Source organism: Exophiala oligosperma, assembly GCF_000835515.1.
Source record: "Exophiala oligosperma strain CBS 72588 unplaced genomic scaffold supercont1.6, whole genome shotgun sequence".
NCBI classification, from domain to species: domain Eukaryota; kingdom Fungi; phylum Ascomycota; class Eurotiomycetes; order Chaetothyriales; family Herpotrichiellaceae; genus Exophiala; species Exophiala oligosperma.
In genome coordinates, this window is record NW_015622823.1 from 459902 (window position 1) to 486079 (window position 26178).

The following is a 26178-nucleotide window of genomic DNA, read 5'->3' on the forward strand; positions in this document are numbered from 1 at the left end:
CATCTTCGTCAACAACTAACGATTGGCCCCTTCCCACCGCCGAACAAGTTTCTCTGTCTCCTCAGCTGAAAGTCCCTCCGGAACCCCAGCGCCCCTTATACGTGATACAGGCATGGATGGGTTTCTATGTCTGAGGATACCGAAAGAATTCGGCGCACGAAGGCTTTTGGGTACGGGACGCTCAGTCATGCTTTGGTCTGGCTTCCAGGTGATGGTCTTGACGTAGTATTCATTGACTCCAGGTTTCGTTTCGTCGCGTAACCACCGATGTCCTTCCCAGGTAGAGCTGCCACTCCAACGGCTCACACGTACGTCCTGTGGCTTCGCAGACAGCTTCGTTCCATCGCACCGAGCAAATTGCCAACCTTGGGCCATCTCTCCCGCAATCCAATCAATCTGATCCTTCTTTCGTTGCAGGCTCTCAAGCTCGACACATATTTCTCGAACGGTGTCGGGGAAACGACAGTCACGGACCCACTGCGAACCGATGTGCAACCGCGCGTCTTCTTCCCAGGACCACCAGTCATGGTGTCGGATGGTGATGGTGATCTTCTGGGGGAAGAAGTTCTTCATGCCGAGAATCCTCGAAAGCTCTCTGCCGTTCTCGAGAGAGCACAGTTGAGCAAACACTCTCACATGAGAGATCTCAGTCTCGCCGTGCGTCGCAAACAGTAGTTCGAGAGTCGGTTCGAACTTTTCGACGGTGGTGACCTTGTCAGGCCGGCGTCCCTCCCAAGCGAGATAGAACGTGTGAGTTGCCGAGATCCACGGTCGAAACCAATTCTCGACATAGGCGCGCTGGCAAGTCTGTAGAATTGCCGTGTCGGCGACAAGGGGCGCCGCATATTCCGGTCTCTTGTGTCTCGTCAGCCACAGAAGGAAGCGTACACAGACTTTTGTGTTGTATATTGTTAACAGGACAAAAAGGGTGAAGTCTTACAACGTATGAACTGTCTCTATCCCATGCCTTTTGCGATTCGAAGCAACTCAGGGTAAAAGCAAAAATACGGTCTCGAATTTCACCAGGAATCGTGCCATCAAACAGAGGTGAATTGGCCTGTGCATTAGAAGGTAGCTGGAATTGGTTGATGTAATCCATCTCCCCGTGGGATCCGAGACGGTCACGCTTACGGATCAGACGAATGGCAAGATTACCACTTGTGAAGAGCAAAGCGAGGAGGACGAGAAAGAAGGTCGAGCATGTTTCCAAAGTCCACGACGGGTACATTATTGTATTTAACATCGTCTGATGAGCCATAGGTGGTCCAGGCAGTACAAGGCAGAAACAGGCAACCGCTGTGGTCTGTTGTAGGGGCGATGCTAGACAAATAGGCTGGCGGTATAATGACTAACCGCATCGGGCCTCGTGGGTTTCACCAGCTTCGTGAAGTGAGTCGAGGGGCGCGGGAGATCGCTATTGGAGCAGGTGGCCGTGGGCAGCCAATGGATATATATAGAATTAGTGCACTTGGTGTTCAGACCTTATGTAGGGGATCTGTGGTTGAAAGAATCAAGTCCCATGACTGAAGTTTGTTCACTCGGTCACCAGGCAAGTATAATCACAGTCATTTGGCAGCTTAATCGTATTTCGAGCTTTGCCATAAATCTGTATAGCATTCGAGCCGACCGCCTAATCACATCTCAAAATCTCAAACATCCTGTCGATAGCGTCAACAGAGCCTGGCACAGGGGCGATGATTTCCTCAGAATGTTCCCAGAGTTGGATCTCGAAGAGCACATCCTTTGTGTCACACTCTGTTCGTGTTCGAGCACTGGCCCAGATTCCCAGGGTCAAGCCTCTGCGTGCAGCACAACAGATTGCCGCTCAATTTCAGCCCGCTGCTCAATGGCGGTTCCGCTTGACTTGGGTTTATTCCGATACGCTGTTGATTTCTCCGCGAGGCTGAGCTGATCGCAAATGAGAATCACACCGTCGACGCGTCGGCCGACCACTTGCATCTTCTCCGCCGTCCCAAGCGAGTCCGACCTTGCTGAAAGGACCATGCCGTATATCAAACTTTAGCTGTCCTCAAGCTTCTGGTCTCTTACCGAAAGATGTGCGTTTTCGTTATAAAACTTCAACATCAAGGTGGTAATTCGGCTGTGGTAGAATTTACTCGTCTTGTACTCGTCATCAACTCGACAGGTTGGGTTTCATGCGGGCCCAATTCAGCTACTGCCGATTGCTGCTCAGGGTTCGGAGGCGATTTGACCGGATCTTGAAAGGCGGGTACTTGGCCATGATCCATAACATGATAACCACCCTGAGCAGGCCATGGCCCAGTTCCCCGTTGTTCAACATGCAGCCTTTGTCTTTTCCGCCGGCGAAGCAGGAAGAAAACAGTTCCAACAATCGCAGCGAGAGCGACAATTCCAACGCCAACGCCGATGCCCGCTTGTGCACCTGTAGATAGACCACCACTAGAAGCCGGAGAAGATGTCGCAGTAGGGACAGCAACCGTAGTTGTAGGTTGCGATGGAAGGGTCTGCGAGGCGGAAGCGGTGGCCATGAACGATGAGCTGCTGGCGCTGTACTCTGACTTCAACGCCGCAGGCGAAGGCGCTTCGAATTTGATCTTAGATGGATTGCTGCATTTCAACTCGCCCTTTGCATTCAATCCGCAGCAGTGCCATACACCTTCCGTTTTATTGTATACAATCTCTTGAGTCTTCAAGGATGAGCAGGAGTTGTCACAGACTTCTCGATCCTCAAAGTTGCGATCAGTACAAGACCCGATATAGTACCCAGTGCCATTGACAGGTGGGTTTAAAGCCTGGCAGATCCCGTTGGAAAGGCAGATGCCATTATGACCACAACATCGAGAATTTCCAGAAGAAGATTCCGTGCCAGGACAGATATAAGGATTGGTTACCCCGTAAACTTGCGCAACAGAATTTGTAGTCTTGTTCCCGTAACACCGATCGTCTGACATGGCCGCTCAGCACCGTATACAAGGGAGGACGTGAGGTTTGCTGGTGTCCTGAAGTGCTGTCAAGGCGCTTTGAGAGAGCTCGAGGGAGGAAGCGGTCTCGTGCGCACGTGTATATTAGCTGTTCACTTTTCGCTCTGGTAGGGGTTGAAGCTTTCCCGTGTCCTGAAAGGTTTCACATGCAAAGGGCCAAAATAGAACCCTGGGATTGGCGACAAAAATTTCATATATGAAAGATAGAGGAAAGCGCTCCTCTTGCACCATAGCAGAAAACTTCAATGTTACATTTGCGCCTTTCAGACTCAGGTGCCCGATTGGCGTAGACTCTTATGTTACCGGGCAGCTTTGTTGAGGGAGCACGACCAGCCATGTGGTACAGAATACTGTACTCCGTAGTTTGTACTCCGTAAAGCCAGCATAGCCCGGTTCCACAGGCCATGGAGACCCAGAGAGCCTCAAGCGACACGAGTATAGCCAGAAATGACGAGGTGGTGGTTGGTGGTTGGTGGTCGGACCGGGGATACCCCAGATCCTGCTATCTGAATGGACAATGTCGGCCACCTGAAACTGCGCGATTCCTGGCCCGGCTTACTTAGTACAGCGGCTAGTGTACGAGCGGTGGACTTGATACGCATTCTCCGGGAGCGTGATTGCGATCTTTGCGAAGGTGGGTGGTTATCCCCATCACTGACCCAGTTCTGGTAGACAAAAGGCCAGGGTGGACTTCGTGATCAGCCACCTGGTCACGAAGGACTTAGCCTCAGGCACCGCCATAGGATGAGGTCCATTTTCCAGTTCTTCAGGCCATTTCTGTGCAGAGTGAGAGGGAGCCATCAAAGCTCTTACGACCATAAATCTGATGGAATGTGGGCAGAGCTGCTTGAGTGTGTCGAAAACGTGTATGCTGATATGAGATGAGGCACTCCTCGTGGCGCTTCGCAAGAGAGACTGGAAAGAGTTGTCTCACTTCATGGAACTTAGGGCGGCGTTGTCACATTACCGAGATATTTAGACCCAAACATCGCTGCTTTTGGTTTTTGTTGTGCCTGCCACGAGGTGCCCTGTACAGTAAGCGAAAATGCTTCCGGCGCCGTTTACATACCTATTGTACCTTACCTACGGTAGCTAAAAGCCTCAATTCTCCCACATCGATGGTAATGCTGTCATGTACGGAGTATGATCTTGGGTACAAAATACTTAGCATGGTCAGCTAGCTTGGGTCATTTCTGACTCAGCACGGCATCCAAGCCGGCTAGAATTCAACGTCCATCTCTCCCTCTCTCCATCCCCAAGCCAAATGACATCTCCTCTAGAGGTCGGAAGGAGCATTACCAAACAAATGAAAAGCCAGAGATCGATCTGCAGATTGCTGCATGGATTCATGTTCGGTAGAGTTCTTGGCCTGACACCAGTCATCAACGCCCTTTCTATACAAAAATGTCTCGCTTCTACCCCCTGGATTTTTCTGACAGCCGTCAGTTCAGCATGGGGGACGATTGACAGCACCCCTAACCTCTGAGGCTCAAAATGGTGTTCAGTCATAAGGTAGGTCTGTCTGTCTGTCTGCTCTACACGTTCGAAGTCTCTCGTTCTGTCGCATGCGTCGTTGGGGTAGTACTTGCACGTGGCGAGAATGAAGAAGAATCACATCTCATCTCTAGACGGCCTCCGGGGTATTGCTTGCTTGCTCGTGTTCAATTTTCACTGGGCGTTCGACAATGGCTACGGCAACCGCACAGAAGGAATGGCATCCACGGTCAATCTGTGGTGGGAACTACCTTGGGTGACCTGGATGTATGCTGGAAAGTCCATGGTCTACGTCTTCTTTGTCATCTCAGGTTATGTACTTTCGTACAAGCCCTTGACTCAGATACACCAGAACCGCGGCACGGTAGCTACAGCATGCTACTCGACGCTCGCCTCGTCGGCATTTCGACGTGGCATTCGACTCTTCCTCCCTACCATGGTCGACACCATCTTCACTGCCCTCCTAATACGAACCCCGATCTTCGGCCTGTCGATTCAGACATATTTGGACACCAAAATCAAAAGATATTATTTGGACATTTGGATGGGACCAAAGAGACCGGAAGATTCGTTCTGGAAGGAGCTGCGTGCCGCATTGACGACATGCTGGGGATATGTGGACAGCTCGATGATACCGTGGACGGAACGAGATATTGACGTTCGGAAATACGACGACGTTCACTGGACGATCCCAATCGAGTTCAAATGCAGCATGTTGCTGTTCATACTCTTGCTCAGCACCGCACACATCCGCACCCGAGCTCGGCTGGTCATTCACTGCTTGGCGTGCCTGTACACGTTCTCAAACAATCGCATTGCCCTGTTCTGCTTCTTTGCCGGCATGGTCCTTGCGGAGGTTGACATTATCGCCAGGGTGTCTGGCGACACGGAGCACTCACCGTCGACTGACCATCTCCTCGGAGCGATGGACCTGGAGTCTTCTGCGGGTCACGAGGACATGGAGCTCGAGAAGGAGCTCATGCGAAGGACAACTGCCGGCCGGTCTCGCGGGCGGCAGAGTTCCCGATGCTTCTTCCTTCGCTCGAAACCGGCCACGACGACAGCCTGGCTAGCCATTTTCATTTTCGGCATCTACCTCAACGTGGCATCGCTGAAACCTGACGCCCAACCTTCAGCAGGCTACTCGGTCGTGGTCAGCAAGATCGTGGCGTCCCTGTGTGGCAACAGCGACCCCGTCGAGGCGACAAGGTGCCTCGGGGCCATCTTGGTCACTTGGTCGGTGGCCAACACCGCCGACACCTTCATCGGCTCAATCTTCTCCAATCGACTGGCCCAGTGGCTTGGCCGGATCTCGTTCGGAATCTACCTCACTCACCTGGACGTGATTCGTATCCTGGGCCTGAGTTTGATCCCGTTTATTTATCGGTTTTGCGCGGGAGTGGACGCGCTTCCGAACCCGTACATGTGGCACGAGGGAGGGGGGCTGTCAGAGTGGCAGATTTTCAAGATTGTGATTTTGGGGTGGTTGGCCTGTTTACCTTTCGTCCTGATATGTGGCCATTTGTTCTGGTACCATGTTGACCAAAGAGCGGTTAGCTTTTCGAGGTACGTCGAGGGCAAATTGAAAATACCCAAAGCCACGAGGACAGGCTGATCTGGCGTGATCTTGCTGGGGGCTCTTGGTAATCTTTTCGCTTCTCTTTTTTCTCTTCTAAATACATAGTACGTTCAAAAGAAAAAATTCTACTATCCCTGGAAGCATTCCAAAAAGTTTCTTTGTGAATGACAATAACGAGAATGATGAAAAGGTCCCAGGCAAAGGCGTGCTCCAGTACTCCATATCCACCGGCATTACTATTAACCTACTCCCGTACATCAGCCGGGGCAAGTATTTTTACGGTGCAACTGGAAATACCCCTCGTCCCACCGAGACAGAGAGAGTACACACAGAGAGAGCTGATTGTAGCGGATGGCGCAATCGATTAGGACAGTAGATTGACCCAACTCCGTACTCCGTAAACTACTGTTACAGTACGAGTCGCAGCAGTCCTGCCGGATAGAATCACTGAGTTGACTCTCCTCTGGACGAGGGTGGACTTTCTCGCGATGGGTTTCCCCATCCGACCTTGTTTTCCCTTCCTCGTATCAATTTACTCCCTCTCTCTCCACTTAACCGACGGATTGTCCTTGTAGCCAAATGGGCAGACCCCCATAATGAGTTTTTACGAGTCACCCAGGACGGAGGATGGAGAATGGAAGTTTGTGTGTTTGTATTGTACTCGCACCCGCGCTTTTCTCGTCGGGAACTTCTGATGTCCGTCGAAACTGAAGCGTACCTGGGGTAGTTTAACCATACACAACCCGGATAATAGTTTCTACGAGTGTTCCGAACAATGCATTCTATCTATCTGGATGCTCCAGCTTCTTACACGGAGATATCGATCTCGGTTCCGGAGGGATCAAACCAAGGCCATCACTTCTTCACCTTGATGGACTGTAAGGGATCAACATTGTACCTGTACTGTGAGAACTTCTCTCGGGTACGGTTGTAAATATCCCGGATCCGTGGACATTGATACCCATCGATGAACCGTCAACAGTTTGACGGAGGAATAAACTCAACATGGCTAGGGAGGTCGGTAGGCACAATAGCCAACAGGGGTATTTTACGAGAAGCAGACGATTACGAAAGAGGTGCCGAGTATCTTTCTATTGCCCGCCACCACCTCCTCTGCACCACCACCCTCGGGGCAATTCTCACCCACTGACTGACTGACTGCCCTTACTCCATGGCCGTAACTGCCCCTTTATCCAAGCTCGTAGTTCGGATCTTTTTCAATTGCCGGAGGGGTGGTCTCGCAATATGGCCCGCCCTTATACTTGTAGGATACTGTACAACACAATACTCGTCCTCGTAGAGCTCTAACTCATACGAGTACCTAGCCAGCGGGTGGAAGGGAGAACGCGTATCGGTGCCAGAACCATTCAACCAATCTCCGTTGTTTCTCCTCTTCTTGACTCCTCTTTTGCAAGGTATGGATTGCGGAAACGCAGCTCACAAAAATACTGTTACCCCTGTCACCCACCTCGTCGGACAGGGATTTACCCCACACGCGTTATGCTCTCACGCTCACACACACACAACTCAATGCTCAATGCTCAGCGGGACTCGCGACGGGTAACCCAGCGTACGAGGCATGGGCCAAACAAAGGTAACAAGTTCCTCCCACGAGGGATCAACGATTGTTTGGGATTTTTTGGCCTCAAAAAGGCGCCCGACATTCCCCGCCTCTTGTCCTTCGTCATCTCTCGAGTACAAGAGTATATTTCCTACCTCGCTCCCTCTTCCTTGTCTTGCTTTTGTATTTCCCATCTTTTGCTTTTGCTACTATTGACAAACCCTTCCCTATACACCAAAACCACCAAACCAAACCAAACAAACAAACCACATGGCTCCGACTCTGCACCCTTCCATCGACAACGGCCTCACCAAAGGAGACCCCAACTTCTCCGGAGGCACCCTCAAATGCCACTGCAAGAGTAACCCCGTCGAAGTCGAGTTGAAGGGCAACGTCTTGCACCAACATGCTTGCGGCTGCTCCCAATGCTGGAAGCCAGCTGGTGCCCTCTTCTCCGTCGTCTCCGTTATCCCAGATGACCAGGTCGAAGTCACCAAGAACGGCAATAAGCTGGCCATCGTCGACGAGAATGCCACCATCCTCCGCTACGCCTGCAAGGACTGTGGTGTGCACATGTACGGGCCCATCAAGAAGGACCATGCCTTCAAGGGCCTGTCGTTCGTGCACACCGAACTGTCCGATGACAAGGGCTGGCAAGAGCCTCAGTTCGCTGCTGTAAGTAACTCCAAATGCCTTGTTGGCCCGATCAGAAATTCTGATGCACCTTGCAGTTCGTGAGCAGCTTGATCGAGCAAGGCTACCCGCCGGAGAAGATGGACGAGGTGCGCTCCAAGCTGAAGTCAGTCGGGCTCGAGCCATACGATGCGCTCTCCCCACCTCTCATGGATGCCCTGGCCACCTTCACGGCCAAGAAGAGCGGGAAGTTTTCAAGATTGTAAACAAGGGAGGATCGTGATCCAAAATGGACAAAACGCAAAACCCGCTTTGATGTCACTTTGAGTACCTATACCGCCGGTAGTTGAGATTGTCCGGCTCTACAACTCTGTGTCGAGCCGGACTCTCCAATCGTCCATAAAGTTGAATCAAAAGTGTTTCGTTCCTTGAATAACCTGCCATATTAATTGAACTGTACACCGTTCCAAGTCAGCAATTTTCGTGGCTGGATCGATTCAGCACTTGTAAAGCGCATTAGACGCAGAATCAATCCCCAAAAGAGCAGTGACTGCTGTATTGCACAATGGATAGTGTCCGCTTCGTTTTCATAGTCACACAATTTTTTCATTGGCTTTCAATTGATATGTACATTCCTCTCTTTCTGCAGAGGCGCCTACCGAGAACTCTTGCTCTAGTACAGCGTACTTCCACCTTGTCCACTTGTGTTTCCAGGTCTGTAATCGGAGCCCTTTGATCCCTTGGCTTGTTGAACACTGGGGTAGTCTGTGTGAATTTCTGGTCCTCCCGAAGGGCCATCGACGCCGGGGATGTAGTTCTGCTGTTGTCCACGGTAACCTTTATTGTTGTTGGATTTTAAGAGTTGAATGTATCGGTCTAGGTAGATTGTTAAGTTCTGGAATCTGACAGCAACCAAATGCCAGTGTTGATCTCGTACCTCTGTATTTGCCGCACTTTTCCAAGTGGTTGACGCCTTCACGTAGGTAGCATTTGCCTGCATCATCAGTCTGTCAGCCTCCATTTGTCTAGTCTTTCTAGCAACGCAATCTCGAGGGCACTAAAGAACCGTGGTGTTTGTCGCCACTCGATATCGCGGCCATAATTTTCGTGCCTTGCAACTTGGATCAAAGCAATATCGACATACCCATCTCTTCGCCAACTAATCTCTGCATCATCAACCCGACCCATTGTTCTCGCACAATCGCATCTCTTGCATTCGCAACGGCTTGATTGTCGGCAAAGTCTACACCATCGAAGGTGGGAGCGACTGTAGGTTTCTTTGCGAGAAACGCTTGTGATTCGGGAGTAGACATTGTGGGTGTATTTAAGGTCGTGAGGTTGGTTGCAATCGAGGAGGAAAGGGTGCTTTCGATAATTGCTTCAGGAAAGAACACCCCAGCGCAGGTGCCCTTTCAGTGATTTTGATCACCCGATGTGATGTCTATCGAGATTCACACCAGTAAGAAACGAAACGAGAATGGAAATCAGAGAGTTGATTGTTCTTGTCGCTGTGCCGTGTACTCAGCACATATTGAAGCTCTCTCATTGATGCGCTCCGGAGCTTTGCACTAAGTCCTATTTAGGACTAGCCTGTTAAATTGGTCAGCCTCGTCTCTTCCCAGATCGAAAGGTCACCATCCATCTACGCGATTACCTACTGAAGACGAGCTGAAGAATTTGATCACCCATTTTGTGGCCTTCAATTACCTGCTTGTGTTCATATCCAGTCATATCATTTTCCAATCTTGCACTATATTGCGTATTTCACCGTCCCCCCTGACAAAGCTGGCAGCTGTTCGCAAACAGCAAACAACAAAGACGCTATGATCGAAAAAGAACATCTCATCTCATCATCAAAGTCTAGTCTTCTGTGCCCCCATCTAGCCCTTCGTCAGTCGACGCCTAAAGCTTCAAAGTCGTTTGCGAGAGCCGCAAAAGACAACCTGGCTTGTGGCCGAGAAACTTGCGGTCCTGGACTCGACACTGAAGCTTCACTCGGAACGCTGCGACGAGACCCTCCATCATTCCATTCCAACACACCTCTGAATCCGTCTGCAAATTTTCCCAAGGCTTGTTGTGTCGGACTCGATATCGCGAGCGTCGTGCCACTGTTGCTCGTGCCGGCGACGGACTGGTTTCTGCTTGACTCTAGCATCATGGCCAGATCCGTGGTCGCTCGAAAGAGCCTACGGCCCCGTTCCGAGCCTCGCTCATTGCGTCCAGCAGACCTCGTCATGATCCGTCTTTCGCTGTCCCCTCCCACATGTTGCTGGAAATATGCAACCCGGGCGTCTCGCTCAGAACGGCACACCTCGCAGAGGCGGTCGATGGCAATTGTCCGAAGCGGGTGACTAAGCTTTTCTGTGCAAATCTCCGTGAGTGATGACGATGGCCCTCCCTGCATCATGGAATGGGCACCATTAAGACACCCTGAGTTTGCGATGGGTTTGCTGGAGAAAACCGCGTGGCCGCAGCCGAGGAAAATGTAAGTTTGGTAATAACACATGATCATCAATTGGTCGTCGAAGCATGTGTAGAAGTCGAACCAGCTATTCCTGAAGAGACAACCGTGGATGGCAGCAGCAACATCAAACAAGGCAAAGATTGCAAATTATAAGAAGACAAACGAATCCAGCACCGTCAACTAACTAGCATTGCTCACCATCATTGCTAACGGACTGCTAAGTGACACATAATGATCCTTTGTTTCTCGAGGCATGATTATCCCGGAACGGCAGGCGATCCATTGTTGCCACGCCCAACGTCCTAAGTCGGGTATACAAAGACGTCGACTGCAACAACGTCTTTGTTTTATGGTCGGAGACGACGCACAGACGGCTATTTTGAGAGAGTGTTGGGGACTGGCTTGGAAGCACTACCGGGCCAGGTCCAAGAGGTACAAAGCCAAACAGGTGACAATCCTCAAAGGTACACGTCAGAAATCATTGCTGGGTATTTGATTACCCATCTCTCTCTTTCTACTAATTGAACGTTCTCAGATTCTGTGGGTAATGATACATAGGGGCTTCTATCGTCGAGGTCGACGGTCGATTCGGAGCCGTTGATAGAGGAAGAACGTTCAGTTATCATAAATCACGCGGCTGGATCGCGCGAATGTTGTGACCAAATCGGTAGCCAAAGGAGGCCCACGGTTGACCAGGATGTGAAATGCAAATGGCACAACCATTTCTTCTGAGGTCTGAACCAAATCAGCTCGTCACGACCTCTTCTGACTTTTGTGCCTTACAAAAAAAAATTCGTCCCTTCAACCACCGCGTAGCCTCGATTCAACCTCTACTCCTCCGCGGCAAGCACCACCTTGGGCCTCTCGCCCTCGTCGATGCGTTCCCTCCCTCCAACCAACGCACTCGCCACGTCCGCCTTTTTGCCCGTCCAATCTTCGTTCCCTTCCTCCTCGATCTCCTTGCCCGTCCGCTCCCCTCGCTTGTGCAGTTCCGCCTCGTGCTCGGCCTGTTTTCTGTCGACGTCGGCGGTGAGGCTCTCTTCACCGGCGTGGCCACCGCCGCCGCCCCGACGCACCGCCCTCGCGACGTCCCCTTCTCCCGCCATGCGCATCTGCTCGCCCTCCAGTTCACTGTTTTGCGAATAATTCTGCGCGTCGGATTCGGGGATGAGGTTCTCGGTCAGGGGCCCTCGGGCACCGGATCCTCGAGCGCCTGGGTGCGCGGCCCCGCTGTGCTGCGAAGGGACGTCGTGGCTCTCCCGGTGGTCGATGATCCGGGCGTCCTTGCCGTTGGACGTGTCGGCGCGAGAGGTGGCTTGTTCGGCCGTCGTCTTGGACGCCGGGTTACCCGCCTGGTTGAGGCCCGTCTGCTGGGTGGGTTGTGAGGGTGCGCTGGGGTCGAGGGCGGACATGGTGGAAGAGGAGGTATAGTGACTCTTCAGGTAGGCTTTGTCGGAATCAAAGGTAGAGAGGGAGAGGTGTAGAGAGAGCACAGTGCTCCTAGCGTTGCAAACTCTGCGAAACTCTCGTTAAAATTTGTGACACGAGTGACGAGCTCTTTCGAATGTCTTCTAGAAAAGGACCAAAGAGCCACTCCGTTTCTTTCCGGTGCTGCAAGACTAAACTGCTGGAACTGGAGTATGAGCACAGTACTGAGGTCACGAAGTAAAGTAGGTGTATGAGGAAGATATGGGAAATTCGGAGAGGCCAATTAATTTATCTTCGCAGATAGCCTAGGTCACAGATAGAAGAGCATTATGCCCCCCTCCCCCCTTCGTCGCACAAATTATCATTTTGGCCCTTGGGCTTGGGATCAATGCTGTCATGGCATCCACAGCTTCTCATTCACCATTTTGGCTTGGGGAAATATCATGTGTGACGTCACTGACACCATGATCAACATGACGCTAACATGGAACACCACCCAAAGGGGTTTTGTATAGACACCACGTGACATGGACACCAGCTTCACCTACGGTTAGAAAGCTAAGGCGACTATTGACATAGACCTTTGTATGCCGAACATGAAATCTTCGTATCTGTCTTCGTAGTTTCTCATCACCACCAGCCATCGAAAAAAAAGTATGTTTATCTAGATCGTAGTTTGTTCCGCGGTCTTGGAATGACCACGGCCGTGGCCGTAATATGCTCTACCTGAGTTTGACTCTTGTCCTCTCATTGTTTTGGATTGACCTTCCTTTGAGAGCGCCGCCGTCTCCAAAGCGATGTCATCTCGTTTTCTCTCACATCAATTTTGGATGAGAATAAAGACCTGGCTGACATGTCCCTCATTTCGCTCTTCACATATTTTCACCTAGTTCTCGTCGTCGACGACATAGAGTCGATGCTGGGCTGTGGAAGGCTTCGTCTCGGGTGCCGTACCTCAGGGACATTAGTCAGGTGGATTGTTCTTCAACTCACTCTCAACTTCCAACTCTTACTTTCGAGTCGTCAAACCATCCATCGTCCCCCTTGATATCCAGACCTTGATCACAACTAAAATCATTCAACGGGTACCCTCGGCATTGCTTTGTCGGACTCGATTTCGCAATGTCTGACCAAACCCATACCACTCCAGCTCAGTCAGTTGACAAATATCACCCTGGATTTGAGTTCATCTCTCATCGAAACTAACTTGCTTCCATCAGGCGCTCCAGGGCAGAACGAGAACTTCGGCGACACATCGACAACATCAGAAATGCCATGGCCAACATCTTGAAAGAGAAGAAGATTGTCGATCGGATGAATGGACATCATTACTTCAAGTACAAGATCACCAAAATCCCTGAAAAGGTGAGGGAGGACTTTGCAGAACCCCCAAAAACATGAGTTTCTTTTCTTCTCCTTCCTTTGCTCACTATGATCTTGTTTGCAGATCTACCTCAACGAGCCGAACGGGCAGACCAATAACCTTCTCTCCAAGTTGCCTATTGAAGTGATTCATACCATCTTCAAACTTCTTCCGTTGGACGCCGACCGAGCCGCACTTGCGCTGACCTGCAAAGCAAACGCCCAGACGTACGAGCACCTCAAGGACAAGATGGTAACAGTGGAAGTCAACGGCATCGATACAAAGCAGTACTACCTTCCACGCCCACAGCGAGTTACCGATATCCATCGTCTGCAAGTGCTCGTCCGCGTCAACCAGGGATTCATGAGACCGGCAGGAAAATACCGGCTGTGCTACAAATGCAACCAGCTCATCGACACCACTCATCCAGACAACGCAGGAGGATGGGGAGGAGATCGTGAGGACCCAAGTGTCGAGAATGCTGGAGCGACCAAACGAGCGAGGGTCCGTGGTCCGCGTTGTCCTTTGTGCAGACGCGCAGATCAACTGGAGCTCGCCAATCACCGCGCCGAGTTCGCTCAATTCAAGCGCATGGTAAAGAACATCACCATGAAATAGACTGGCTTGGAGTAAGTCAAAGGAAGCTATACGTGGAGTCGATTGTGTCGCGGACGTCCAGGGCCAGGCTTGAGATCGGACACTATCATACTCGCAGACCATTGGGATGCGGTCGAGCTGGGAAAGCATGAACTTATGTTATTAACGCAGGATTAAAAGGCATAGAGATGCGTGACGCCGACGCGGTCCAGGCATTCCATGCAAAGTGCGTGGATCAATATTCACTTGGTTTGGGCTTCATTTCATGGCTTTTTCGGTGTTTCCCCACGTTCCAGTTCGTCTACAAACGGTCGGTAAGGTGCCGCAATGACCTGGGGTGTTGATCGATTGCCAGTGCCGTTCGTCTCTTCGGTATAGCCCGGATAATGCTGCTGTACCTCGTGCAGTCGATCTAATGGTTCACCAACAATGTGATACTTTGCCCATTCAATAGGAGGAGTCCGAAACACTTGTTGTGCATTAGGTAATTTCCCGAACTTTGAAGTGTCTTCTGCTGTTTCCCCTGTCGAATTGTCAAAGCCAACCATGTCGACTTCGTCTTGAGTCGAATGTGCCAACTTGCCTTGGCCGAGGTCTTTGATAAACTGCTCAGGATCCTCAAGGGCCGCATTCTTCATTTTCTCCAGGTCGCGCATATCCTGTAGCGCCCGCTGCCGTTGAATTTGTAAAACGGATAATGCTGACCTCAGAGCAATGGCGTCGGGGTTATCGTCCAGGTTCACCGGGAGCGACTCTGGCTCATCATCCAGCCATTGTGGCAAGTCATCGGAAGTGTCGTTCGGATTTGGAAGGTCGGTATGCGACAGAGTCGGAGTTACAGGAGAATATGACGGCCGTTCTGGACTATGGCTGGAGTCATGTTCGATAGATTGACTGATGCCCGTTTGGGATGTCTGCTGCTGGTGTTGTTGCTGGTGTTGGTCTTGCTGCCGCTCAGTGTCAGGCATGACCAGTTTGAGCAGTACAGACGGGCGCGGAACGCCAGCATGTGGGTAGCCAGGAGTCTCCTCTGTCATCCAAAGAGACCGTCGAGTTCTCGTCCGAAAGTAGATGGACAACACTGGCCGAGGAGATATTGTGCTGGCCTGAGGAAGAGTCGAGTGGCGGAATGCTTAGAAATGTGCAATTGGCGTGAAAATGTATGTCGTGGACGATGTGGTTGTCCTTTGACCAGCCGATTTTGCACTCGCAGAAAGGATGACTTGTCGTAGCCCCCCACAAGCAACAAACAAACAGAATAGACGATCGCACTGAAAAAAATGAGTTGAGGTGGTTCTACGGACAAAGTTTCGCGCACGCCTGTCCGTCCGATGTACCTGGTGGGAATCGCGAGAAAAGATACAAGAGGCAAATAGGCCAAATAGGCCAAATAGGCAGCACTATACGGAGTACAGAGTAGTCCAAGCCACACAGAAACGACCCCAATCATGACTAAAGCACCGAGGGCGAAGACTCGATTGCGGGGACCCTTCGGAAGGCGGGAAATGATGTTGATGGGGGTTTCTCAGGCATGAGTTTAGCAGCCCTCGGTGCCTACATGTTTGGCTGGCCAGTCTCGATCGCTAATTCAAACACCTCTAGGCATGAGGGGCTTCCTGAGTACCGACAGCCTCATCCCCGTACAGCTTAGTCCTTAGGTAAGGTACGCACGGTTCACCAGTCCGTCTCATCTTATCCGTCGCTCATACAGATTTGCCTTCTGCGTTTAGAACATTTTCCATGTGCATTTCCATTGATCACCGTGGATGATTGCTTAGCAAGACATGTCGAGGTCGATTGTTACCACTCCCTCCAACAACAGCAACAACAGCAACAACAACCATGTCACTGAGTTAAAATCGAGGCCTCAAAACGAATGAGTCGACAAGGAAGAAATGTCAACTCTTACGGTCGGCATTGTGCCAACGTAGCTTGTCACCTCGGTCTACTATGGGGCCATCGGTCTCCCTGAACATTACCCCGGAGCAACAACAAACCAACAACAGAGACCTGGCACCCGTAATGGCATGTGCGAAGGGGACCAAAAAGCCACGAGCACAATACCTTGCGGGAGGCGCATGCATGGACCCTTTGGCGTCTCATCTGTGCCAGCTGTGGGGATACAAACAATCTCACCGATGTATCAATTGGATTATGTGGCAGCAATAAGGACGACCGAGGTGCCTTTGGCTTACATGTGGAAGTTTCACTCAGTACCATTCCGAGGTCTACGACCTGCATTACTCGCCTGGGTCGGCTTTCTGCAGGACGCAACAAGACACTCGTACCGGAGAAAAAGGTTTTTGTTTGCCTCGTGCCCACGAGTCAGTGTGACAGAAGCACGAGCCGAACAAGACCCTGGAGAGGCACAAGGATGCGCCACGTTGGATCGACCATTACAGAGTAACGTAAGTCTATTTTTTTTTACGTGTGAGTCCATGCATCATCGACCAATCTCAGCGGCAGCCATGAGACTTTTCGACGCGACTCCCACAGTTTGTTCGTCTATATCTGGTACAATCCAGACGGAAGACATCCCAGCAACCGGCTAGGGAGTACGAAACGACACCATGAATACGATGTCCCTCCTTCTTAACATGTCTCCATTGCCTCGTGGATTTTGGCTTGCGTCCTGCCATGCAGCTCGAAGGGTGCCCTGGGCCTGTCAGAGGCCCCTCTAAGGTTGCTCTACTCCGCCCAGGGTCTTGTGATGAGCCCTTCACCGGCTACCAGGACGGAGTGATTGTACGAATTACTACACTGTACCTATGATTCGTGCCCCGGGAGAGGCCGCCCATGTTCCTATTTGATAAGTAGTGTACCTGTCACATTCTCAAGACACGTTTTTTCCATCGACGATCCTGCCCCAGCGGAGAAGATCCCTCTCATTCACCCACTGTGCCTTCCTGTCGATCTCGTCCGCCCATCTCAAACATTGAGAACATCAACCGCACTAGGTGGTATTCGCCCCTCTAGTCGTCTTCTCAACACAACTTGCTGCCGTCTTTTGCTTCGCCCATTTTCTGGACGTCTCCTCCGAGTTCCACCTGCTCTCCACATGCCAGATAGCCGAGAAAGAGCCCCTCTTCATCGTCCCTTGTCCACTCAACGCTCTTGCCACACCATCTTGACAACTCTCCAGGCAACATAAAGGAAGGTATCCCTGTTTACTTCCTCTGTAAGTCAATTGTACGACCGTTCCACCGCACGAGAATCTTTTTGAAGCTTTTCTCTTGCAACGCTGCACCAGCAAATGTATGCCGCCTTTCCTCTCTCCAAGCGCTCCTTCATAGCGCGATGACCACCACCACATCAGCTCGCATGTCATCTAGTCAATCGCAGACATTTTCAAAATTGTCCTACACCAATGCAAGCATATCAGAAGGCCATGAGAATCTACCAAGCCTTCCAGAGACAGATAGTTGCAGTCTGCCTACACAGAAACTGACGAAGGATTCAAATGCAGAGCTTGGTGGAGATAGAGGAAGCTCTGAAGAACACCAGCAGTGCCAACCTCGACTGACTATTCGACAACTCCGAGAACAGGCCCAGAATAAAATTCTGGAGCAGCATGCCAAACAGGTCCAGCAGGAGAAGGATAGCCAACCTTCAAGCATAGCTCGGCCTGTGCAGCAACAACAGCAAAAGAAGAAGTCTTCGGTATTCGGTGGGCTGTTCCAGAAGGAGCCGTCACAGGCAGCATTAGATCAGGTTAAGGCACAACTAAAAGCACAGCATGGTTCGACCAGCGCTACAAAAGTTCCCAATGTGAGCCTGGAGCAGATGCCCAAGCATGTACCTAAAGTCAACTCAAAATGGGATGGCATTCCCGACGGAGTCAAGAAAAGAGAGAAAGAAAGAAAAGCTAGAGAGAAGGAGCAAGACAAATTTGCTGGCGCAAACTCCCTTCCCTTCTATGATTCCGGCTATCACAGTCGCGAAGGTCGAGACAGAGACCGAAGGCGGCTCGACAGCCGAAGCTCCAGCTCAACCACTGGCTCATTTGGCCGATATGAAGACCGTGGATCAAGCAGCTCTCGTACTAATTCAACACGAGCTCATTACTACGCACCATCAGTCAATTCCTCAGGGGATCTGGCGTCGCAACAACGATCGGATTTGTCTCGTCCTACAACCTTGTCTTTTGAGTCAAATGCCGCTAGCATGGGTTCTGAAGATGATGTACCGCATTCGCTCTCTGCCGCTGTTGATCAAGAGGTAAGCTCAGCAGCACCAGTCTCATTACACCAAATTCTCCAATCGTGCACGGAGGACGATTGCGAGGATGACGACGAAGTCAACCTAGCATCTTCCGGGCCTGGAGTTCTAGGCTCACATGCTGCTTTCAAAAGTAACCGCGACTCAATTGGCCCAGGTTTCCTGGCCGGTGAAGCAGAAGCATTGGTTTTCCCGAACAAGAACGAAAACGATCAGCAATCTTCGACGAACTATTCATCTCCCCGGAATGGAAAAGTCAGCAACCAAGCAGCATTGAAGACCTCGTCTTCGAGTTCGCGACATCTCCACCCCCCCGCACAAGACAAGAAGAAATCGCCTGCTCGAGGTTCTATGTCTATATCTGAAAGCAGTTCGCGAGGTACAGCAAGTCCACGCACCAAATTATCTAGTTCATTTGGCCTGTTCAGCAAAGAGAAAGAACACCGCACCAAATAGCTGGGAAAGAGGATGAAGAATGATTTTCCGTGATTTTCCGTTGCACTCTCTCCAATTTATTCTCTCAACGACGAAAATGCAATCATGAAAAGTTGAGCATTCATGAGTTTAGCAAGGCGCTATGGAGGAGCCTCTCAAACGTGTGTTATGGCTAAGCGGTACGATCTTTTTAAAAGTAAAATACCCCCACAAGCAAAGATACCATTTATACGTAGGCCAATGATCAATATGCTATGATTTCTGTGTACTATGTATTTACTTGGTAGTGGTAGTGGTCTGATACAAAAACACCATGGTGTGAGCTGCTTGAACTGGTTGACCTGATTATCTCCGCAGCATATAAATTTTTCTCCGCATCACCATTGATTCTGTACAATTTTCTGAACCTCGTGCTATGAGCATAAGAAGAAGATCTCAGGCGCAAGACCATTCACAATGAAACGCAAAGGAATAGAAAGTGAATCTCCTCCCTCCAAAAAGCGCAACACCACCGGCGATGAAACCCCGGAAATCAAGTCAGCATTCCGCTCCGACCTCTTCAATGAGAAGACGGTGCAATCCTTCCGCAAGGACTACGCGAGTTCAGGACCGTATCCCCACGCCGTCGTACCTTCGCTGATCCAAGATACCCTCCTCCGGTCCGTCAGGAGCGAAATCATCTCATACATCCACTTCACGCTCAAGGAGACGGACATCTACCGCATCCACCAGTCGGGCGACCTCGCCAACCTTTCCAACCTCGACGCCGAGTCCCTCAGACACCTACCCAGTCTCGTACGTCTCCGCGATGCCTTGTACAGTTCCGACTTTCGAGAGTGGGTGTCGACGGTCACGGGCGCGGGGAAAGTGTCTGGGGAAAAGACCGACATGGCGGTCAACGTGTACACACCGGGCAGTTACCTGCTCTGCCACGACGACGTGATAGGCAGCAGGAGGGTGAGCTACATTTTGTACCTGACGGACCCCGATCGTCCGTGGCAGGCGGGATGGGGTGGGGGGCTGAGGCTGTTCCCGACGGAGACCAAAAAGAACAACGCGGGCGAAGACATCCAGGTCCCTCTGGCCGAACACAGTCTCAACGTCCCCCCGTCATTCGGGCAGTTGAGTTTCTTCGCCGTCCGACCGGGTGAGAGCTACCACGACGTCGAGGAGGTGTACCCCCGCGGCCCCGACACCGAGGAGGCCGACGACGGAGGTCGAATCCGCATGGCGATCAGCGGGTGGTTCCACATCCCGCAGGAGGGGGAGGACGGGTTCGAAGAAGGCGTCGAGCAGGCACAGGCTCAAAGGTCGAGTCTCGCGCAACTCAAAGGTGCGGCCAACGAGTTTGACGAGCCGCAGTTGGTGTTTCGCCACTTCGACGAGCCGCGACAGGTCATGGACAGTCACGCCTCGGGGAGGGAGGTCGATCCGGGCGACAGAGAAGACCTCGATGACGAGGTGCTCACTGAGCAGGACCTGACCTTCTTACTGCACTACGTCACGCCGCATTACCTGACGCCGGACATGATTGACGACTTCAGTTCCTCCTTCGCCGACGTGTCGGTGCTGCAGCTCGAGCACTTTTTCAACCCAAAGTTTGCAAACGAGTTGAAGGGGTACATAAGCGCCGTCGAGGAGGGTTCGTCGGATGAAAAGACGTCACAATCCAAATCTGATCCGTCGAACTGGAGTGTGGCCCGGCCCCCGCACAAGCATCGCTTCGCATATCTGCAAGGCGTCGAAGCGCTACACAGAGACAAGACGCCTGTTTCTCGGGTCCTGACGGATCTGCTCCATTCACACGCCTTCAAAAAGTGGTTGGCGTTGGTCACGGGACTGAAGACGAAGAGTCTGGTCAGACAGAACGTGATTGCGAGGAGGTTCCGGCGTGGAAAGGACTATGCGCTGGCGAACCCGTTCCACGGAGAGCAGCCACAACTCGAATTTACCATTTCGATGACGCCGAGTGGAGGGTGGGAAAAGGTCGAAGAGGATGCGGACGACGGCGGTGAGAACAATGGAGATGCCCAGAAAGCAGAGGAAGGGTTCGAAATGGCCGAAAAGGTGTTGCACAACGGCTTCTCGGCCGTGGAAGATACGGACGAGAGCCACGACAAGGGCAAAGGAAAAGCGACAGCCGTCGTCGAGCCCGAGAAGGTGCAGGTTTCGTTGCCGACGGAGATCGAGTACGGTGGTGAGGAAGTCTACATGGCAGGGGACGATGATGACAACGCCTCGGTCCACTCCAAGTCACTGCCCAACGTGGGCAAGAAGGCCGATCCGGCCGTTTACAAGTCCTCTTCGATGGGCGAGAACGACGAGGACGATGGGATCTTGTTCACGAGTCCACCGGCGTGGAACAGGTTTAGTGTCGTACTCAGGGACAAAGGAACGTTGAGGTTTGTCAAGTACGTGAGTCGGGCTGCCAAGGGGGACAGGTGGGATATCAAAGGGGAAGTCCAGGTTAGCGAAGATGCGTGGGATGACGTTGATGGGGATGAAGAGGAAGAGGAGGAGGGGGGTCTTGATGAGGATGATGAAGATGAAGAGCAAGGTGAAGATGACGACGAGGATGAGGAAGTAGATGGTCAGTAGCCTTCGACCGAGGCAAAATACCAAAAGAGTTTTTCGAAAAGGGTCGGTCTGGATAGGGGTCGATAGATGTACAGAGTGTAGCCGATGTAAATACGACTAGGAAAGTGTATTCAAACGATGCCCATCAATTTTCAACAAGTATCCTAGTCTTCTCAACTGAGAGGTATGATGTTTGTACCATTCTGCGTCTGATTATATGTATACAGGACCCAGGTTAAGTACAGTAATACCACATATCTCTGTTTGAATTTCGATTCCCTGGTCCTCACTTACCACGCAAGGGGGCTTTGCAAGTGTTTTTTCCAAGTCCCTCCCCTCCTCACCTATTTATTGGTGCGTCCCTTTTCTACTCTCTCCCCAACCACTTAGGTTTTCAACCACTGGTGCCCCTGAAGGAGCACGTACGATCACCTAGATGACATCATCGAAACCCGGCAAAACGTCAGTATCAGATACATCTCTGTGATTTTTTTGGTGGGCCTGGAAGAGAAGAAAGAAAAGAAAGTAAATTGTTGACAGTTGAGGAGTTTGGCGGATGCGTCGTGGTGGTGGCGGTGGTAACGAGAGACACAGTCAAACTCACCCAGACGACCTCCTCGTCACCATCATTGACTTCCTGATGTTCCCTGTAAGCCGGGATGAGGGCCCAATCTCCCGGGTTGAGGTCTTGTCTGAGGTCTCCCTCGACGTCATTCGAAGAGGTGACCACGGTCCCGTGACCACTGACCGCGTAAACTATGGTGTCTTGATCACCGTGGTGATGAACCGCCGACGAAGAATGAGGGTGCGCCCTCATCAACGTACCACAGATCGAAGGGGACAAGTTGACTATGGCGGCCTGATGAACCACGAACAAAACGTGTCAGTTAGTGACGACAGGAACAAAAACTGAATGGTTAGTTAGGAGTGGATGAATTGCACAAAAACAAAACCAAAAGAGGAGAAGATGAGAAGAAAGAACAGGAGGAAGAAGGACAAGGAGGAATAAGAGGAGGCGAGCGACAGTATTGAAGGAAGTACACATCACCAACACCTCTGGACTTTGATGTGGAACCTGACATTCCTACCTTTCCAGTTGTAGTATCCACATACTCTCACTGAGTGTGAGAACAGGGTACATCACATACTCCATACAGGTAATTGTACAACAAACCACACACACACACACAAAAAAAAAAAGAAGGCAATAAGTTTTGTGCTAGACTCGGTTTAAAATAAAAAAAATGGCACTGACCTGTCTTTCCATCCCTTCAGTCTGTCCATCTTTACCAGTCTTGACGTCCTTTGATAAAGTGACATGAACCGGTCGAGGTTGACGTTGATCACTTTCTTTATTGTTGCTCGACATGTCTATTGAGGAGGATTTTTGGTGGTGGGAAGAACAAATCAATCACCGATAAGGGATGCCTTTTTTTAAATGTAAATGTCCAGTACCGCTGCAATACTGGTTCAATGGAAGTTCTGTCTTCTGTAACAGATTGATTCGTTCTGGACTCCGTAACAGGGTTAAAATGAGGTACGGACCTTATTGTGACGTATTCAAAGGACAATCGCAACAAGGTACTTCTTTTTCGAGTGAGTATCCCACTTTCGATTAAAATGATGAAAAAGATTCCCCTCTCTGATACTTGCCTTTTAAAAGATGTTATCATGTGTGTGTGTGTGTGTGAGAGAGAGAGAGAGAGAGAGAGAGAGAAAGCGACGTAATGAGTGGTTCATGGTCTGTACCGAGTATGTCACTGGTCTTACCTTTTGTGGGTTAATGGTGACATACATACGTACACTCTTCTTCCAACCCCCTTTCATCCTCCCTCTCATCCTCCTCCTCCTCCTCCTCTACCCACCTACATGTGTAACACTCCTTTTCTCTCACCGGCGTTGATCGGTATCCAACACCGAATACCGACAGCATATTATCAACAAAAGTCCCCGAGGCAAGCAATTGGTAAAAGTTGATATTTTCAGTTCAAATAATCTTGGTAGAGATACCTATGAAGTTCTTCTTGACCATTTCAACTCATTGAGTCCAGCAGTCATATGTCATTCGAACCCCCCAAGTCAATCATCAACCTGTTGCAAGGGCCCCCATCATGGGTATGTAGCAGGAATATCCAGCGTGCTTTCTTTTTTTTCCACCATTCGGAATTCCCCCTTCAACAACAAAGGTATTTACCGTCTAATTCCCAACGCCTGCAAGTGCCGCAATGGTTTATCTTTTTGTTTGATAAAAACTCAATAAACTCAACAAGAGAAATGCAGCGTCATCAATTTCATTTCATCAGAAAACACAAAAACATCAGACTTCCCAGCCAGATGTTTAGTCTATCGCCATGCAAGAAGAGGTGGTGTGCAACAGCAAAGCAATGTCTGAAGCAAAGCAACGAAACCCACAAGTCAAGACTCTTAAACTTGACCCATGGAAACCATCTTCTTTCGTAGATAGTTCTTGTATTCGCCGATACTGCCGTCCCATCGTCGGACAGTCTTGTTTTCGCACACCATGATATCTTTGGCAATCTTGTCGAGCAATCTGGAAACATTAATTAGCAAATGATCACCTGGCTATCACTTTGAGAGACAAAAAACATACCTGAAATCGTGAGAAACCACAACGACACCACCAGAGAATGCATTGATAGCATCAGCCAGCGAGTCAATGGTAGGAATATCGAGACCGTTGGTGGGCTCGTCCAATAGCAACATGTTGGGTCCTTCAATGGCGAGAAGAGCAAAGACAACTCGAGATCGTTGACCTTCGGACAATGTACCCATCAAGGCGGTCTGAGATTCACCAGACAGACCATATCGGCCCAACTGTTGTCGCCAGTATTGGTAATCTTGGGACACACTCGAATACTTGTCACGCACGAAATCGAGGGCAGACTTTGTCAAGTCAAGCTGATCAGCAGAGTGTTGAGAGTACAGACCAAGTTTCAAGTGAGTATGTCTGCTGACCGAACCGCCAGTGGGAGAAAGTTTGCCAGTCATGATTCGCAGCAAGGTGGATTTACCAACACCATTCGGACCGACAAGGGCTGTTCGGCTGTCCATGTCAACACCCAGATCAAGATGCTCGTAAAGGTTGTCTTCGGACTTGCCAGAGTAGCTGAACGTGACATCGTCAAAAGACAACACTGGAGGGGGCAATTTCTCGACATCGGCGAATCGGAAACTGAAGACACGGTCTTGTGCGACGGGTTGGATGAAACCATCGGCCTCCATCTTGTCCAAAATCTTTTGTCTCGACTTGGCTTGTCGGACCAAGTTGGCGTAAGTACCGGCGGAGGCGATAAATTTCTTGATGTGGGCAATTTCTTCTTGCTGCTTGAGGTAGGCCTTCTGTTGATTGGTCTCGTTTTCCGATCGAGTCTTGATGTAAGAATCGTAGTTACCACCGTAGTACATGAGCGTCTTTTGTCTCATATCGATCATGTTTGTGCAAACACCGTTCAAGAAATCCATGGAGTGAGAGACCAGGATCAAAGTCTTTTCCCACTTCTTGAGGTACTCTTCGAGCCAGACGCAGGCCTCGAGATCAAGATGGGCGGTGGGGTCGTCGAGAAGAAGCAATGAAGGCTTGACGAAGAGTGCTCGTCCCAGGGCGACACGCATTCGCCAACCACCGGACATGTCCTTGGTCTTTTTGTGGATGGTCTTCTTGTTGAAGCCTAGACCAGTGAGGATGAGGGATGCTCGGGTTTCGAAAGTGTTGGGGTCCATCGACTCGGAGCGCTCGTAGATCTCCATCAGCGTGGGACTCTCTGGTCCCTCTTTCTCGAGAATCTCCTCGGCCAAATCGTCCAACCTCTTGACTTCTTTCTCCGCCTCTTTGACGACCCACTCCAGAGCACCCATGTCGGTCGCGGGGGCACCTTCGTTCAGGAGGTAGATGTCGACGTGTTCAGGGAAGGGGAACTCTCGCTTGTCGATCGCCTTGAGCAGCGTCGACTTGCCGCAACCGTTTTCGCCCAACAGGCCGTATCTTCGACCGAAGTTGACTTCGAGGGTCGAGTCCTGGATCAGGACCTTGCCGTGGAAGACCAACGAGGCCGAGGTGATTTTGACGTCCCGACTGGATTCCAAGGACGCCAACACACCGGTTGTGACTCTGTCCGAGATGCCGTGCTTGTCCATCTGTTCCGTCAATTGCTTGACCTTGTTCATCTGCTCGGCGCTCGTGGCAGGGGCGTCGAGTTCGTCCTCGTCGAGCATGGGGGGTCCATCGTCGCCGTTGACCGAGGAGGCTTTGGACCCCGCGGCGGAGGCGTTCTTAGAGCCTGCCTTCGAGGAGAGTCTGGAGGCCGCCGTCTTCTTGCCGTCCTTTTCGGCCTTTTTGGCCATACGGGCCGCCTTGGAAGCGGAGACAGGCATGGTGGACTTGTGTTTGTGTTTGTTGGGGAGGGGGTTTTGTTGAAGACGAAAGACGAGGGCGGTCTGAGGAGATCAAGAAAAAACAATTTTTGTGGAGGGGTCTCAAAGGCTTATCGTCTATCGCAGCCCAGTGCCTTGGGGGGAAAAGATCCAAGTCGTCAGATTCCCGCAAACGAAAGGCGAGAAGATTGATTACTGAAGAATCAATGAAGAGCCGAGCAGGGTAGAATGCCAGGCAAAAGACGCAGAGATACACAAAGGAATTGGGTGGTTGAGAAATTGCAATAGGCAGAGATCACAGGCCTAAAATCTTCAAAAATTCCTTGACGCAGTGGCGGCGGGGGAGATTTTCGCCTTCTCTCGTCCTTCTCGTAAACGCCGGACAAGGATTGGAAACTGGGCTTTGGCCAAGACTACGGTAAAGTGGCCTGAGCCTCCAACAGTAAACTACGGCGGATCACGTTGACACATGAG

The 26178-nt window shown here is 50.9% G+C and overlaps 12 protein-coding genes across 13 annotated transcripts; 4 read left to right on the forward strand and 8 right to left on the reverse strand.

The window, feature by feature from the left end:
• Positions 1–7: 7 nt before the first annotated feature.
• Positions 8–1258, reverse strand: PV06_06638 (uncharacterized protein; the record flags this gene model as incomplete). Its single annotated transcript, XM_016407777.1, has 2 exons — positions 8–855; positions 941–1258. The coding sequence occupies 2 exons, from the start codon at positions 1256–1258 to the stop codon at positions 16–18; spliced, it is 1158 nt and encodes a 385-aa protein (XP_016261257.1). The 3' UTR covers positions 8–15.
• Positions 1259–1517: 259 nt separating this feature from the next.
• Positions 1518–4020, reverse strand: PV06_06639 (uncharacterized protein). The gene has a single exon (XM_016407778.1). The coding sequence runs from the start codon at positions 2931–2933 to the stop codon at positions 2085–2087; it is 849 nt and encodes a 282-aa protein (XP_016261258.1). The 5' UTR covers positions 2934–4020; the 3' UTR covers positions 1518–2084.
• A 34-nt stretch (positions 4021–4054) lies between these two features.
• On the forward strand, positions 4055–6173 carry PV06_06640 (uncharacterized protein). Its single transcript, XM_016407779.1, has one exon. It carries the CDS (start codon positions 4564–4566, stop codon positions 6070–6072), a length of 1509 nt encoding a protein of 502 aa, XP_016261259.1. The 5' UTR covers positions 4055–4563; the 3' UTR covers positions 6073–6173.
• Positions 6174–8642: 2469 nt separating this feature from the next.
• Positions 8643–9743, reverse strand: PV06_06641 (uncharacterized protein). The gene is made up of 3 exons (XM_016407780.1): positions 9375–9743; positions 9168–9224; positions 8643–9106 (listed from the first exon to the last, which is right to left on the reverse strand). Exons 1-3 carry the CDS (start codon positions 9541–9543, stop codon positions 8904–8906), a joined length of 429 nt encoding a protein of 142 aa, XP_016261260.1. The 5' UTR covers positions 9544–9743; the 3' UTR covers positions 8643–8903.
• Positions 9744–10121: 378 nt separating this feature from the next.
• Positions 10122–10736, reverse strand: PV06_06642 (uncharacterized protein; the record flags this gene model as incomplete). The annotated part of the gene is made up of 1 exon (XM_016407781.1): positions 10122–10736. The coding sequence occupies one exon, from the start codon at positions 10734–10736 to the stop codon at positions 10122–10124; it is 615 nt and encodes a 204-aa protein (XP_016261261.1).
• Positions 10737–10995: 259 nt separating this feature from the next.
• Positions 10996–12506, reverse strand: PV06_06643 (uncharacterized protein). Its single transcript, XM_016407782.1, has one exon. The coding sequence runs from the start codon at positions 12104–12106 to the stop codon at positions 11525–11527; it is 582 nt and encodes a 193-aa protein (XP_016261262.1). The 5' UTR covers positions 12107–12506; the 3' UTR covers positions 10996–11524.
• A 738-nt stretch (positions 12507–13244) lies between these two features.
• PV06_06644 (uncharacterized protein) lies at positions 13245–14103 on the forward strand (the record flags this gene model as incomplete). Its single annotated transcript, XM_016407783.1, has 3 exons — positions 13245–13276; positions 13343–13487; positions 13570–14103. The coding sequence occupies 3 exons, from the start codon at positions 13245–13247 to the stop codon at positions 14101–14103; spliced, it is 711 nt and encodes a 236-aa protein (XP_016261263.1).
• PV06_06645 (uncharacterized protein) lies at positions 13528–15279 on the reverse strand. The gene has a single exon (XM_016407784.1). The coding sequence runs from the start codon at positions 15117–15119 to the stop codon at positions 14346–14348; it is 774 nt and encodes a 257-aa protein (XP_016261264.1). The 5' UTR covers positions 15120–15279; the 3' UTR covers positions 13528–14345.
• A 1785-nt stretch (positions 15280–17064) lies between these two features.
• PV06_06646 (uncharacterized protein) lies at positions 17065–18989 on the forward strand. The gene has a single exon (XM_016407785.1). It carries the CDS (start codon positions 17380–17382, stop codon positions 18754–18756), a length of 1377 nt encoding a protein of 458 aa, XP_016261265.1. The 5' UTR covers positions 17065–17379; the 3' UTR covers positions 18757–18989.
• Positions 18990–19125: 136 nt separating this feature from the next.
• On the forward strand, positions 19126–21455 carry PV06_06647 (uncharacterized protein). The gene has a single exon (XM_016407786.1). The coding sequence runs from the start codon at positions 19192–19194 to the stop codon at positions 21331–21333; it is 2142 nt and encodes a 713-aa protein (XP_016261266.1). The 5' UTR covers positions 19126–19191; the 3' UTR covers positions 21334–21455.
• Positions 21456–21460: 5 nt separating this feature from the next.
• On the reverse strand, positions 21461–23023 carry PV06_06648. 2 transcript variants are annotated; one of them, XM_016407788.1, is made up of 4 exons: positions 22858–23023; positions 22568–22801; positions 21917–22171; positions 21461–21744 (listed from the first exon to the last, which is right to left on the reverse strand). In XM_016407788.1, the coding sequence occupies exons 2-4, from the start codon at positions 22679–22681 to the stop codon at positions 21661–21663; spliced, it is 453 nt and encodes a 150-aa protein (XP_016261268.1). In that variant the 5' UTR covers positions 22682–22801; positions 22858–23023; the 3' UTR covers positions 21461–21660. The 2 variants fall into 2 exon arrangements, with proteins under 2 accessions (XP_016261268.1, XP_016261267.1); XM_016407787.1 differs by having other exon boundaries at positions 22568–23023.
• Positions 23024–23279: 256 nt separating this feature from the next.
• PV06_06649 (ABC transporter ATP-binding protein ARB1) lies at positions 23280–26026 on the reverse strand. Its single transcript, XM_016407789.1, has 2 exons — positions 23924–26026; positions 23280–23863 (listed from the first exon to the last, which is right to left on the reverse strand). The coding sequence occupies exons 1-2, from the start codon at positions 25702–25704 to the stop codon at positions 23737–23739; spliced, it is 1908 nt and encodes a 635-aa protein (XP_016261269.1). The 5' UTR covers positions 25705–26026; the 3' UTR covers positions 23280–23736.
• Between the last annotated feature and the right edge of the window lie 152 nt (positions 26027–26178).